The sequence below is a fragment of the Oryzias latipes genome, chromosome 17, assembly GCF_002234675.1.
Source record: "Oryzias latipes chromosome 17, ASM223467v1".
Lineage (NCBI taxonomy): Eukaryota > Metazoa > Chordata > Actinopteri > Beloniformes > Adrianichthyidae > Oryzias > Oryzias latipes.
Window position 1 is genome coordinate 17,008,276 of NC_019875.2, and position 16,437 is coordinate 17,024,712.

At 38.8% G+C, this 16,437-nt stretch overlaps 1 protein-coding gene across 1 annotated transcript; it reads left to right on the forward strand.

The window, feature by feature from the left end:
- Window positions 1-8,612: 8,612 nt before the first annotated feature.
- On the forward strand, window positions 8,613-16,269 carry LOC101158386 (endothelin receptor type B). Its single transcript, XM_004079006.4, has 8 exons — window positions 8,613-8,985; window positions 9,925-10,391; window positions 11,204-11,316; window positions 11,473-11,677; window positions 12,188-12,337; window positions 12,562-12,695; window positions 12,822-12,930; window positions 13,944-16,269. The coding sequence occupies exons 2-8, from the start codon at window positions 9,978-9,980 to the stop codon at window positions 14,076-14,078; spliced, it is 1,260 nt and encodes a 419-aa protein (XP_004079054.1). The 5' UTR covers window positions 8,613-8,985; window positions 9,925-9,977; the 3' UTR covers window positions 14,079-16,269.
- Window positions 16,270-16,437: the final 168 nt, after the last annotated feature.

The following is a 16,437-nucleotide window of genomic DNA, read 5'->3' on the forward strand; positions in this document are numbered from 1 at the left end:
TCAACAAACCATCTAGCGTGACAGTTTAGGTAAATCTGTGTTTTTCAGTGGAAAATCAAGAAATATGTTTCTGCAAACAAAAGTGAGGATTGACTGTAGCAAATGTGTGGGAAACTGGAGGATAAATGCTTCTACTGTATGTATGGTCCAAGCTGCGTATGGGAAAACCGTCATGCATTAGGTTTTTCTGCATGGAGAAAAAACACTGTCATCTTTGCATTTATCAGGATACTTTTCTTTGAAAGTTTTTACTGAGGAGCAGGAGACGGGAAAGAAATTGTTAATAGTAACAGTCACATCCTCTCACTTTATAGTATGTCCTCGGAGAAGACTGGACAGTTTAGAAATCAAGTAGACTTTGTATTTAATTCATTTACAATTCATCAGTTCTGTTTGGCCTTTTTTTATTTTATTATTATTAGTTTTTTTTTAAAGAAGTCGTTTTGGGTGATGCCCTGTTAATGCCAGGCTGGTCAACTATTCAGAGGCGGGACCCTCTGCTGTCCCTGTGCCAAGAATCACTGACTGTTTGCCAGAATTTTATGCCTATCAGTTTTGGTTTTCAGGTGAAAGGACCTTTAGTAGCCCTTCAAGTTTATTCACTTGCAACTACATAATATTAGCAATGCGTAAAAAAATAAATAACAAAATAAGTGAAACCAGCTTCTTGCTGTGGAGCTCAGTACAGTATACAGTAACAGCAAAGTAATAGTATATTTATCAAAGTTAATATTTTCCTGCACTGACAATCATAAACATACACTCACATTTAACAGTTTCTTAACAGACTTTGCATGACCAAAGTGTTTCTTTTCAGAAATAAAAAAAAAAGACTTCAACATGTCAAAAATATGAAAAGCATGTGACTGTATGTCCAAGGGAGAAAACCAAGGAGCAGGAAGAACGACCCAAATCCAATAGTTCACTCAAAGGAGCTTTAATGCCAGAGAACCATAACACCAGAACATAGAACGAAGACGCTCCGACACAGAAACAAGAACAGACACTGCATAAATAGACAAACCAGTCAACATAATACAGAACACCTGAGACCAGCGGGAGAGCTCAGGAAGGGAAGGGCCTCCAGGAGATCACACCAGGAGCAAAGTCACGGGCTACATGACATAAGTAGTAGCAGTTTGACTCCATTTCCAAACTAATGTGTGGCATTTTCTGACACTTTTGGTGATATCAGTCTGGTTTTTTTTCACATGTTGCAATCAAGGTATGGAATTACAGGTAGGCTACTGTGAATAAGCTAACATGGCTAACATGGCTAACATGTAGCGTGTTACAAACAAGTTACTATGAATGTAGGTAGAATCTGACTGACTATTTTATCTGTAACTCTTTTGTTTGGCCTAATGTGCATTATGGTTTGATTATATATGAGTTTAAAAATTCCATTTATTGAAGGTGCCCCTTCTAACGGGGTCCGCCCTATAATGCGGAAACTGTGGTATATTAAAGCTGACCAGTTATTAGAGCGCATTAATTTCTTTATTGTCTTCCTTTGTATCCTTATGCTTTTTGTTTGTTTCTGTTACTAGCCAAGATACTGGATACATACTAACAGTTCTGCTACAGCCAGATATGGTAGTAGATAATACACACTGTCTCTATCCAGTAGAATACAGTAAAAAAAATAAATAAATAAATAAAATGTTATGAAGTGAGCATCCACAGTCAAACGAGAAGTTTGCCACAAGTTCTCCTCTTTATTCATTTACTTTTCCCTTTCATCACATTGAAAAAGAACAACAGAAGATATTGTCCCAACAGAACGTGGTTTCATACATGTTCTGTGTTCTTCTGTTCAAACCGCACAGTCTTGTTTCTTGGAAAAATCTGTCATTTTTCTCCCCACGTCTTCTGTAAGTCATGCATCAGACACCGAGTCAGTAGACAAACACATAAGTGTTTTCTGCTCATGTCAAGTGGGGGGCATCAAAGAAAAGAAACAAAGAAAAAAAGATGGCTCCGGGGTGACTGAAACACGTGCCCACACACATCATGCAGAGACGACAGTCCATCACCACAGACACACACTGCATCCTGGGTGCCGGGGTCGCCTGCGGGGCGCAGTTTTCAACTGTCTCATGTTGAAATGAAGAGTGTCACAAGGTCACAGTCTCTTCATTTATTTTCTCCTAACAGAGGTGGAAGTCAACCCTCAGAGCGCAGAGAGTAAAACACAGAGCAGTTCATGGGAAAAAAACTGCAGGAGGAACAGGATGACAAAATATGTGATAGCTAAAAGAAAACAGGACAACAGAAGCCATGAGAGAAACAACACAAAAGAGTTTTAGAGGAAACATCCACTTCTATTTTTTTTTGTTGCGTTGTTCAAATGTGTGTGCTGTTCTTTAAACTTTATACACCGAAGCTGTCGCTCACACCTAAAAACACACACAGACGCCATCAAATCAGCTGATTCGGACGCGGAAGAGCAGTTTTTCATGTCGGCTTTGTGCCGATATGCAACACATTATGAACGTAAGGTGTTGCATGATAGCGCAAAGCTGATTCCGCTGATTGCAGCGGTAATATTATGTTGGAGTTGTAATGGGCTGTATGCTAGCGTGTAAACAGACAGACGATGGGAGATGGGGACAGGCTTACCAACAGTTCTGCCCACAACTCAGAGGCAAGTTTTTGTCTGCATAAAAAGACAGGTTCTTCATTTTGGCTAAAAATGACATGATGATGAATAAAAAACCCTTGGGAATACTTTTCAATAGATCAAAAGATGATTGGAGTGAGACTTTGAAGAGTTAATCACTAGATAGGAAACTGTTGTCACTAACTAAAGCAAAATTGTTTCACAATCCCAAATTGGTCATTGTTTTCCTGATAACAAGGAGTGAAAATGCAGTAGGCCAAGTCCAAAAGGCCTCCTTACACACTTCTTCACTAAACTGATAAAGCCTCCGCATTAAAAACAGTCATTTCTATCAGCTATTGATGAAAATGTACAGAGGTTAATTCTACATTAATGTTACTTCAAAAAGGTTTTGTTGCAAAATTTATAGGTCATTAAATGAAAATCTCTGCAGTTTGGGTAATACATGAAGTATAGGAACAAGGAGTATACAGGAGTAATCCAATGAGTTTTTGGGGCCAACTTCTCCAGTCTTTAATTTCTGAATCTTGTATGACCTCTTTCTGTTGAAAATGTAAAAAAAAAAAAAAAAAAAAAAACATTCCTGCACCAAACTGACTGCTCTCTGTACAGAATAATTTCGACTCTGAAAGATTTCCTCACCACAAATGCTTCACTGCTTGAGCCAAGCAATGCTCCAGACAGATTTTGGAGGTCTAGCATGCTTGATACTCTGGAGGAGCCAGACAGGCAAGCGCTGATGAGTCAGGGGTTGAGCTACAGCCAATGAGAGCGTAACAAAAACAGGCTGAGGGGACTCCAGAGGGGGAAACCTAGAGGAAAAACACAACATATACCAAACACTGTAGAAAGCCTAGTGTCTGTTTAATCGGACTCACCCAGCAAAAACTAGCTGAACCTTAGCGAGAACGCCAATACCTCTTTCATGTTTCCAGCATGCACTGTGAAAACAGAGAGGGAGGGAAAGAGGACATGCGAGAAACTTCCTGTTCTTTCCACAGGCAAAAGAGCAAAACAGTTTTACTCCCCAGGAGCTCATTGTCAGAAGTCAGAGCTCTGTCTGCGAAGCATTGTTTGTGCCGCTCTGCCTGTATTAACAAGCGTTATATCCTGACCTGATCTTCTGATTTCCTGACCCTGTTTTGTCTCTGACTCCATTTGCCTACCGCCTTACCCGAATCTCGCCTGGATCCTGACTACTCCTGTTTCTTCTCTGATGCTTCCATTCTCGTTATTGACCCCTGTTTGCCGGACCCTGATTTCCCTTTTTTGACTTTTAGCTGAGCTAATAAACTTGCTGCAATTGGAATCAGCCGTCTGCATGTTCTGTGACACTCATTGTCATGGTGGCCTCTGTCAGTGCTCCTCCCCTCCCCTCTCTCTGTGCAGCTGAAGATTGGAACCAGCTGTGGACACTCTGCTCATCACCTCTATGCCTTCATAAGGATATCCAGCCCAGCATTCATCGCCAGTCCGTTGCCTACCTCGGTTTCCTAATCCACGAGTGTCCACCTGGGAGATCTTCAGCTCGCTCCGCTCCGGTCTCGCCTCAAGTCACGCCACGTTCCTCGCTCGCCACGGGTCCCAAGACATCAGGCAGTGCGCAGTGATCCTCACGCGCACGTCTCGCTCCGCTCCAGCCAGGCCACGCTCTCAGCTTAGCTCTCAAGACGCTACGAGCTGCTGCTACGTCGACACCCCTCCAGAGCTCCAAGCTAGCAAGAAGTAACAAACAACCTGGACTGTTTATTTCCTGCTTGGAAATTAAAGACTCTTTGTTTATCGCTACTTGCCTGAATTTCCTTCCGGGGTTTTCAGCGTCTGGGTCTGCCTCGTCCAATTCGTCATGACACTCATTCTATTATGATATTTAAAAATAAATAAAGAATTCGTCAACATAACACTTACATGGTTGCCATAGCTGCTGATTATTAACCACACAGATAAATGGTGGAGGACATAAAGAGAAAAATATCTCCTTCTCTTCCTATTAGAGCTGCAAGCACAACCTATTATGGTTGTCTACTAATTTATCATTCATGTATTAACCCATAAGAACCAAAACCAATTTTTTTCTAAATTTATGTGAATTTTATCATAAACCGAGTGGACCACAGAATCCATTTCTGATAATTTTCTGTTACACTGATGTCACTATGGGTTCTTATACAGTTCAGACCAAAAGTTTGGACACACCTTTTCATTCAAATGAATGGGAAGGTGTGTCCAAACTTTTGGTCTGTACTGTAGATTAAATAGTCATGATTACCGGTACTAGATTTTTTTTTTAATACAAAACAAAGGCAAATATAACATGTACCATTTTTTTAGGATTATAAATTGCTCTGTAGCTCGCAAATGCCAAAAAATCTACAATAAAGAAGAAAAAACTACATATATACGGTTCTTCTTCTGCGTTGCTGTCAATAGCAAATACTGACACACACAAAGACAGTGCCCTCTTTTGGTTGCTAGTGGGAATCTAACGAAAACATGAAGCTATTTATTTTCTAAAAAAAATTATATGAGTCGCAACCCTGATCAAACTGTGCAAAAAAACACTACTTATACTGCGAATTATATTATTGTTCGTTTCTATCTTACTTTGTCATGACACAATAAGCTTTGCATTGCCTCAAAAAACACTATGTTCAATGTGGGTAACTGCTTTATTTTTTGCTTTAGTCAAAAGTGTTTTAGTGTTAAGTTTTTTTTTCTAACTTTGCTAACTTTCTAGCTTTGTGTGGTTTAATGATGTTTCTGTGTTCATTTAAACAGCACCAGCTGTAAGACCTTAGCTGAAGGCCTCTCTCTGATCTACACATATACATGCTTGTTTTATAGTCCTTGTAAAAGGGCAGTTAATTACTCTCTTCAACCCACAACTCAATTGATGAGGCTTCAGGCGTACCCCAGTCGGCCCTCCCTGGTTCCGAAAGACAAAGCCTCAGTCACAAAAAGACAAATGCACATAAACCAGTCACTCAGCTGTAAATCAATACGTCCTGCTTCCAACAGAGCATCCTCAGTAGGATCATGGTGTGTTTGAGTGAGTTGCCCTCATATTGACACCGATGGTATAAAATCTAGGCTTGTTCACAACAATTCAACACTTTGTGAACATTTTATGACTCTGGAGAAACAAGCTTTGGAAACGTTTTGAGAACAGAAGGAGAAACTCCACATCAACACGGACAAGGAAAGGGTCGAAATTAATTGTAAAAAGTGACGTTTTTCCTTTTGGATGGCAAAGTCCCTCTTTTTTTTGGTTAAAAATGTAAGGTTAATTGATTTAAAATAGTAAACATGGTGTTGAATTTTAAAACCCTTCAGATAAAATACAACAAATGAAGTGTACTGTACCACAAAAAATACATTCAAAAGTACTAAAATACCTGTTTTCTCAAACCACTTTTCTCTGTTTGTCTAAAAGTTGAATCACACCCTTTTATCTCACTACTTTTGTTTTTTCATTTTCTTTTAAATTTAGTTTTAGGTGTTTATTTTTGCATGAGCTGAAGCCATAGCTCTTCACCTCACTGATACTTGCTTCTTTCAAAAAACAAATTTGTGATTGCCTTTTCAAAACAAGTGTTTCAGACATGAAACATGATAAAAGAAGCAAAGTCCACATGCCAACACAGATGTGCAGAAATCAGGCCAAATGGATCAAACTTGTAATAAACTGGAAAGGTCATCAATAGATCTACTAAAGAGGTGGTTGATATTTTACCTAACTATTTTAACTTCTTAAGACCCATGATTTTGTTCAACAAACCTGTTTTATTTCTCTTTGTCAGAGCCCCAGTGAAGCAGAATTGAGTACTGTGGCAACATAGCCCAAAATGTGATGTCCACACATGTGGACGCCAGGTTCTAAGTGGTTAAACTAAGTTTAACGACGTTAACTAACGTTAAACGATGGATAAATTGGTTTAAAAAAGATGAAGGAATCTGTCCAAAAGCACAAAAAATTGTGGACGTGCATGCAGAGACCAAGGAAGCTAACAAACGTAAGCTGCAGGCGTGGAGATCAATTCAGACCAGGTATAAACAGGTAATGATTAGCAAAGACAAAAAAGAAATCAGACCAACTGACTCTGTTTTTTAATTTTGTTTAATTAGTTGATCAAATTGAAATGTATTACATTTTATGTACCCATTTTCCTGTTAACCCTTGTGCTATAGATGACCCCACCCTTACATTGACGTGTTCTCCCTACCATGACAAAGGTGGATAAAGGTGGAAAGATTTCATGTAATCCATCGACACCAGTGAGGTTTACAAATCATTGAAGACAAAAGTTTCAGAGCACTGTCTACTGGGTCTAGATGACCCAACTCCCAATGTGAAAGTGCCTAGGATAGCACAAGGGTTACGCAACTATTAATATTGTGCCCAAAGTATCTAAGGACTAATATTTGGGGTCATTATCCTGCTGCAGGATTAAGTCCCAGACACACACCCACAGAACTTCAGAACATTTTCCTGTTTGCACTCCAACCCTAAAATCAGCAGACCATTATGCTTCCTCCCCCATGTATGACATTTGATGTAATGCAACTGTAATTCTATTATTCAAATTATAAAATGTAAAAAACCTTACTTAATTGCAATCTTTTGGCCATTCACCACTTGCCTTAATAAATGCAAACTGCATCACCTTTATAAAATAAATCTTAAAAAGTGAGCTGTTCTGAAGCTTGTGACCAACCAGGCCCTTTTAAAAAGGATTTTGTTTTTCTAAGGAGATACAGAATAATGACAGTTAGGAGTGAATCTAGCTGAGGACTTCAATGACCAGCAATCCAGAAAACAAATTGATGCAGAATTTTACCTGTGTTGCGAACAGCACCTGGTCAACATCTGAAATATTCCACTCTTTTATCTGCTTCACATTATAAAAAACGATCAAGTTCATCAATTTTACTGCCTCTGTTGGCATTTCATCTCAGATCAAATACTTTAGCAAGCAGGGAGTTGGGTTTTTGAATACCTTTAAAAACAAATCATACCTTTCTCCTTTACTCGTGAGCTTATAACAGATGCACAATAAAAAAAAAATACAATATTGGTTGAAAGAAACACATCTGGCTTTTACAGTCATCTGGCCTGTGAGCCTCAGGGAGAGGATCAAAACCAGGCCAGAGGAGGGAGAATCTATAGGGAAGAGCAGAAATGTCATCCATCCTTTATTCTAACTGCTTTCTCTGCATCAGGAGCGGGGACACTCAGGCCTCTTTGTCTCCTGCAACTTCCTCCAGCTCCTCCATAAGGAATCCCCAGCTGTCTCTGCTCTGGAGGAGGATAGGGTGTCTAAAGTGGACTTTTTCCTAAAAGAAGCATCAAACCAACTTTAAATTTGTAACGTTTATCACGAGAAAACTCTTCTAACTCAGCCTGAAGCATGAATGGGAGTAGATGGACAGATAAAAAAGCATAATAAAATTACTTACAAATAATCAAATCTTTAGACTTACTCATTTGCAATATGTCTAAAGGTGGGTTGAAAATAACCCTGTTCAGTTAGCAACATAAAAATTAGATCTGTCTTATGTGCGAGCAGCCACATTTGTCCTTTTATTTGCCCTTTTTGCAATGAAAAAACGGTTTTGTTTTGAAAGAAAATTGACAAATCTCTTTATCAGAAGTGTGATGCTGAGGATTAACCTAAAAATGGAAGTTAAAGCAAATCGTGTGGAAATATTTTGAAATGGACTCATCAGATCACTTATAATCATCCTCAGTATAATCCTGACCATGATAATAATCATTTCAAATATCAAAAAGAATATACAGACCACTTACTGTCATTTATTACATATATAAAATAAAAGGTTAAAACACAATTGTTAAAGTTGGAAAACATTAGAAGTCATGGTTTTAGATTACCGGTATTATTTTTGCTGTAAATTTTTCATTGCAGCAAAATAATTTTGGCACTACAAGCTGAAAGCGAACAATGTGCTTCTTTGTGAGCAGATGTGTAACTTTGAGCTGTCTGTCTAAAAATTAGGACACTTTGGTAACACTGAATACCTTGTGATGATCCGGCCTCTCTTCTCCTGTCTTTCTCCAACCCCTCCTCTACATAAAAAGAGGTGGGGTCGGAGGGGCCGGGATCAACTCTCCAGACTCTTGAGACTGTTCTCTCAGCCTCAGGAGTCAGAAGAAGACGACCAGAACAAGCCACATCTGTCCCTGCTCACTGAGAGGACTGCCCGCTCTGGAGATGACTGTACTGGCACCGATGTGGCTGCCATCCTGTGATTCAGGAATCTAAGGGGCCTGAAAGCTACTGAGGAACTTTGAAATTATTGGGTCTAACCATCACACAATTCCTGCATTCCTTTGGGGAAAGGTAAGAAAAACATTGAATTTTTCGAACATTTTAATTAAACTGTGTTTTTATCTTCAATTGATTTCTTGTTGAGCCCTTTGGTTGCTCCTGTTTTCTGTAAGTGCTATATAAAAACTCATTGATTGGTTAATTAATTACAACAAAAAAGATACTTCTTACTTTTGGTTAACAGTATAGGTTACTGCACTGAAAAAACAGACAATTAATCCCAGTGATGGACTCTCGATAAAGGCTAATTTTGCAGAAAACTTTGGAGGGGTGGCAGCAGAGTCGAAAGTCGTCACATATAAAAGGATACAAAAATGTAAATTATTTATAAACATATATTAAATACATATATTAAATATTAGTATAGCTGTTCTTTTAGCTGTGGTGCTATTAAAAATATTGCTTTTGTTGTGTTTGTAATCCTTAAAGAAGCTTGTATTGATGATTTCTTAATCTTTGTCAATAATGATAATGATATTGACTCAAAAATTGGGGGGCAAAGTTTTTTTCTGGAGGGGCAGTTGGCCCCCTTGCCCTCCTCCATGGGTCCGTCCCTGATAAACTTCAGTTTACAATTTGATTCTGTTGTTTTTCTTCTTTCATGGGTTTATTTATGTATAAAAAGTTCAAATTCTATACCTAAGTAAATGATAATGGTGGAGAAGTACTAGAATGAATAAAACAAAAAGTTTACCTCTTTTTTTACTACCAGTATAATTACAGAAGGGATTTCTCAAGGCCCTTTGTTAACATCTAAATAAAAAAAGAAGTTTATGTTCTATTGTAACACTAAAAACAAAAGATAGAGATTTACCTTAAACTGAAAGAGCTACTCATTTAGCTGTTAACTGCACCAGAACGTTCTACCTTATACAGAAAAAACCCCAGTTTCCTCATAATTAGCAATCACATCGACTAATGAACAGATTTATTTTGCAATGTCTGTTTCAGGAGCAACAAAGAGGATCAGCAGTGTTGGATTAAGCCAAAAATCAAAGATAAGAATGAAGACTCATCTCCTGTGCTTGGAGTTACTTCTTTTGGTGACTCATTTATTTGTGGTCAGTGGACAACTGGAGCCAAAGAAGAAAAACGTCCAGTCCGTTCTGGCTGTCACCCAGAGACTTGGGCTGGTGGAGAGGGACGTTCAGGGCCCGGTGAGGCCTAACATGTCATTGCCCCGCCGCAGCCAACCTCCCATGTGCACTGGACCCACCGAAATCCGGGATACCTTCAAGTACATCAATACAGTGGTGTCCTGCCTAGTTTTTATCATCGGGATCATTGGAAATTCCACCCTATTAAGGATCATTTACAAGAATAAATGCATGCGGAATGGGCCCAACATACTGATAGGAAGCTTAGCACTTGGAGACCTGCTGCATATAATCATCGGTATCCCCATCAATGTGTACAAGGTAAATCAATGTGGATTTTAAGTTTAACCAGTTTATTCCTTGTACGTTTGTGGGGTTGTTTTTTACCTTCCTATTGCAATTTCAATTTTAAATTAGGCATAAACAGATCTTAAGATTCTGAATTTAAACTATTTCCTGGTTGGATGTGATGTCTTGTCAGGTGGTCCCCAATGGATTATGAAAATAAACAAACACATTCCTAACACTCTTCACATAATCAAGTGTGCAGACACACGGTGGTGAAAGCGGAGCTCCAACCTCTGAAATGTTATTACTCCACTGGTTTCTGAGCTCCTTTATCCCCTCATGTCTCCTGGCATGTTGGGTTCATTTTGTGTGTGACCGGCAAACACAGACGATCTGTATATTTAAATATGAGGTGAGTGCGCTAAAAACAGCAGGTTGTGGTTACATATCAGAGAGCACATGCGGTTCATGGCCTAGTTATGCCGAGATTTCGAGTCGCATATGATTCCAATTGATTTTCCACTTGCATTCCAGCTGCCCGCCAAGGAAGACAGAAAAGAAATCCCCTCATGTTGTCCATTTTCAGTAGTACTTAGCTGTGCTTAAAGGGGACTATACCTGACTTCGTCATAAAGTCTAGAGGTCAAACACATGGGCCTCCCAGGGGAAGGCCACAGTGTTAACATTGCAGCTCTAGATGTTCTAGATCAGATCAGTTTCATGCATATTTGGTCTAAACTGGAAGCTTGTGATTTAGAAACTGTGGAAAATGAAAGCTTGCTATGCTCTGTTCAATCAATGGTTTAACAAAGTGAATGGCCCTCTCTGTTTCGGTTTGTCCCCAGCTCCTGGCAGAAGATTGGCCGTTTGGAGTGAATCTGTGCAAACTAGTGCCGTTTGTCCAGAAGGCTTCAGTGGGGATTACTGTGTTGAGTCTGTGTGCTTTAAGTATCGACAGGTATGCAGCTCAAGGTCCTTTATGACCTACCAGTCTCTACTTTCAGATGCAAGTGGTCATAAACTACAGTAGATATCCCACAATAATTTATTTTAAATTCTGTATTTTTACTCACACATTTAGTCAAACGCTGTTTTTTTTTTTTTACTCGTCCAGGTATCGGGCTGTGGCATCTTGGAATCGAATCAAAGGGATTGGAGTCCCAAAATGGATGGCTATTGAAATAGCACTTATTTGGATACTATCCATCATCCTGGCAGTGCCTGAAGCAATAGCCTTTGACATGATCACCATGTACTACAAAGGAGAACACTTGAGAATCTGTTTGCTGCATCCTATGCAGAAAACAGAATTTATGATGGTAAGCACAAATTAACAGACTGTCATTTGTTTTGAAAAAAAAAGCTGTGGATATTGACACAGTTGTGCACACTTAAATTATGAATAAAAGCCAAACGCACAGGGAAATGTACCTGCTGTGTGAAAAGCACACTTCACACAAAAGCTCCCTCAGCTGAGCTATCACCACTTCATGAACTGATTGGAGTTCGATTCAATTCACAGAAGGTAAAACACAGACGTTTAAAACCTTCTGCCTAAGCAGCAAAGAATCCTACAGACACACAGTGTGTGTGTGTGTTCTGAAGATCCATCAATTAAAAAAAGATCTCATCTCTCAATCCGCTGAGGTCTTGATAAATCAATACAAGTTTGTCAGGAAGAACTTGAAACCCACCCTTGAGCACTCCCACTTCATTCCACATTAGACTAAGACCACACTCCAGTAAATCTGCAGCCTTGCATGCTGCAGCTGCAGTTCTCCAGCACAGATGTTTGAGCATAATTCAATTTATCTATTCTCCCTGTACAGTTTTATAAATCAGCAAAGGACTGGTGGCTGTTTGGTGCATATTTCTGCTTGCCGTTGGCCTGCACTGCCATTTTCTACACCCTGATGACCTGTGAGATGCTAAGGAAGAAGAATGGTGTCCAGATTGCGCTCAGTGACCACCTCAAACAGGTTAAAGCAGCTTATTTGACACTGATTGTTGTATTGATCTTTTTTTGATTGAGTTCCAGCAGAAAGTTAGAAAAACCAAATAAGATGAAATTGTAAAAAAAAACAAACTTGGAGAAGGATATAAAATTTCCTAAAAGGCATATTTTCTTAGATTTATAACTCCTTAGAGGCTTAGATCGCAAAGCCATCCTTTCAACATCAAACTGAGATTTATGTGTATTCAGCGGAGGGAGGTGGCTAAGACAGTGTTTTGCCTGGTTCTGGTCTTCGCTCTGTGCTGGCTTCCCCTTCACCTGAGTCGAATTCTGAAGATCACCATTTATAATGAAGAAGATCCAAATCGCTGCGAGTTGCTCAGGTATGTAAGAAAAAGCATTGTCTTATCACACTCAAAGGGGAAAGAAAACAAGGCAACAATGAACATTTTCCACAACAAATAAGACTTAACCCAAAAAAGAACAAGATGTGTCTGTATTCTATTCAGTTTCTTTTTGGTGTTGGACTACATCGGCATCAACATGGCATCCATCAACTCCTGCATCAACCCTATCGCCCTTTACATGGTCAGCAAACGCTTCAAGACCTGTTTTAGGGTAAGAAACTCTGCAGGGGCAACCTGTAAGCCCTACTTTCTTTCCTAGCAGAAGATCAAAGGATTCCATAGTTCATTTTATTCTTTATTTTTTCTCCTGTCATTCAGTTCCATTAAAGCAAAAAGGAGCTAAGCAGTGGCTACATTTACATGCATACAAAAAAAGTCAGTGTTAGGTCATACGTGTTGGATAGAACAATTTATTTGGAATATTGACTGTTAATGCCTGATTTGCAGAAAGGACTTAGTTGAGAATAGAGGACACCCTTTTTTCTAGTCGTTTTTCTGTCTATCAGTTGCCTGATTTTATTAGTCAATTTTCCCCAGTTTGTACTCTGAGATCTTTAAACTTTAATTAAAACTAGACAGGAATGGAAAGCTATAATATGGTTCCACTTGCCTGACAACTTGGCTGTATCGACTATAAATATGATGGAGGTATCATGCAAAATCATGCACAAACATGATGCACAGACAAAATGATTTCCCCATATGGACCTTCCTTTAATTATTCTTTTAGAAAACATGTTTATGAAAAACAAAAGTGACATGATTTAACCTGCAAGTTGCATCATGGAGCTCGTTGGCAGCCCTTCATGTCAAATAAAGGTTTACAGTTTTTCTGTTTGCACCTTAGTATATACATTAAATTTAGCTAATTGTTTAACTATTATGGGAGCCACAAAATACAACAACATGGATGATGAGCAGTATTAATATGGCACAATCGTTTATTTTTAATAAACTAGCTTTTTTAAATTATCACAAAAAATGTATTCACCTTCTGCAAAAAAGACACTAGGATTTAAGATAAAGCTATTGGCTTGCACACAAGTATAGTCAGCGATAGAAAAATGTTTTTGCTGCTTATTGATTTTTATTTTAAAAATATGATATAATCCAGAACATGATCTTTATTTAAAGTATTGTGTATGTTAACAAAGTCCATATTTCTTCTTCTTTTCTTGCTGTCTGCGCTTCCTTAATTCTCGACCATGTCTTGTCCTTTTCCAGTCGTGTCTGTGCTGCTGGTGCCTTCCTCCAGAGATGTTAATGGATGAAAAGCAGTCGTGTATGAAGCTTAAAGTATCAGAGCAAGCCTCCGACCAGAGCAACTCCCGCATGACCAACAAGTCCACCACAGCCTGAGGAGGTACCAAAAACTGAGGAGAAAAACTGGATGTATGACCGAAAAGGCATGAAACCCGATTCTGTGGCATCGCACGAACCATTGGGATGTCCTTTCTGGATATTAGTTCCCTCCGAAAAGTTGATTTGAAAGCCTCTCATTATGCTATGTTTTAGGGCAAGTTTGGGCAAAAACAACCTCACATGAACAACTCATGACATGTTTCACAACGCCAACACTCACTGAACAAAATTATAGCTAAATGCAACGCCTTCATTCTAGCTAGGAATGACAGCAGCAAGCAGATGCTGCTCGTCAAATTCACGTTTTCATAAGAAACTTTGTTTTAATAAAATATATTAACCACGGTAATTAAAGTAGAACCTGAACACTGCTGAGAAATGTCTTAGAGAGGATGGGTTGTAATCTACAACCCCACATTTGGCATCCAGTCATCATCACAAACAGTTTACGTCAATCGTCAATGGCGGACAGATGGGTACTTTCTCACTGGGTTGCTTTACCTGAACCACTGCTGGTTTTGAAGATGGTCTGCTGATGGTTTGGTGAGTATCACGGCTCATCTGAACTCAGATACAGAACAAACAAGCAAACCTTGGTCTGCCGTAAAACTGAGCACTGTGGTGTGAATTTAGACAGAGAAACTGACAATCAAAGATGGTGTAAACCAAAGAGACTAAATATACAAGTATTCTGCATTTTGAATTAAAATAAAATAACTAAAAGTACAATCCCATGGAAGCAAGGATCATTAAAGGTTGATAAATGACTTGTCTTTCAGCCTGATAGCAAAGGGGTAAAGATTTTGCAAATATGACAGAAGACTAGCAAGACTGGCTAGTTTTGCTCTTCAGGCTCCTTTCAATGCTCCATTCAGACAATACATCCATTGAACAAGCTGCTGTTGCTACTGCTTGATGTTTTCTAGAGGTTTGGACCTCCCTATTGTGATAAGATGACAGTACCAACGGTTTTGGAATCCTCCCCTTATTTAAAACCAAGTCTAAATTCAAGTCAAGATTTTCTGAGATTGGAGCTGCTGTTATTTTAACCCTTGAACTGCCCAATCAAGACAAAATTGGTTAAAAAATGTCTGCTTCTTCTTGCCTTGGGGGATGAATACATGCAAGCACTATTACAAATGTGTTTTCTAAATGTGCTCTAATGTTTGGTTGACCAGGCAGTTAAAGGGTTGAGTTGATCGTAAACTTTGTCTTAGTACTCAAGAGTTAGTGACTCCTTGCAGTGTTTTAAGATTTTCTCCAAATTTCTGACTTAAGCTGAAGAAAAATGTTTTAATCAGCTTTGATGGTATCAATCTGATCTTCTTGACCTGATGGCTCAGTCTCAACTTTGGGTAATTTATGCATAAAAGCTCTCAAGCAAACCAACAACAAAATAAATAAAAAGAGGGAAATGATATAGTGGACTAAAAGAGACTAAATAAAACAACAGTGGATCTGAATCTGTGATACATGAGATTCACTTATAACTCAGTGTAATGCTTTTTGCTGTTCATCTGACGCCACTAGTCTTAAGACTGTTGATGTATAAAACCTTTTTAAAATGTTGACTTTGCTATTTTATGAATACACAGAAACAAAAGCCCTGATTCATTTAAACCACTGTGACATTCGCAAAAACTGAAAAACAAACTTGTAAAAATGACACTAAACATCAAAAGTGGGTGGCGACAAAGGTCAGAATTGTTGTGTAAAGACGAGGTTAGGGGTCAATAAGCAAAAGATAGATCGTCAAATTCGACAATGAATGCTAGCAGGGGCCAATGATTTTTTCCTTTAACCTTTTTTGTGGTGTGGAGAATGTTAAAGCGTGACGCTGTGTGGCAAGTTGCCAGTACTGACTGGAGCCTCTCCAAACGGTTCTCTTGTTCGGTTATTGTATATGAACTGTTTGTTATGCATTTTGAGCAATTGTACATACTGCTTTTACGTACAGCTACAAATATGCTCAAAATCCTGTTTTTTTTTATGTTTGTTTGTTTTTTATTCCTGAACTACTGATGTTTAATTTTTTTGTTAAACTGTGCATTTATAGGCCTGCTCCTTAGGCTTTAACTGATGATTAACTCTGTTCCCTCCTTTTTATCTTAACCTGACTCAATACCTTGGTTGGTAGGCAATGTTGTAGGTTTTTAATCAAGAAAATGAATAAAACCATAAACAGCAACTAAAGAAGTTGAGTGTTTTTACAGCTGAAAATGAATCATACATCTCTATTTTTATTGTCTGAATGGTAAAGTGCTTTTGTGTGTTTGTGTGAAGTGTGTGTGTTTTCTGTTTGCGGGAGTCAGCTTGACATAAGTGTGACAGCAGGCGGCATCATGTGATTGCAAAT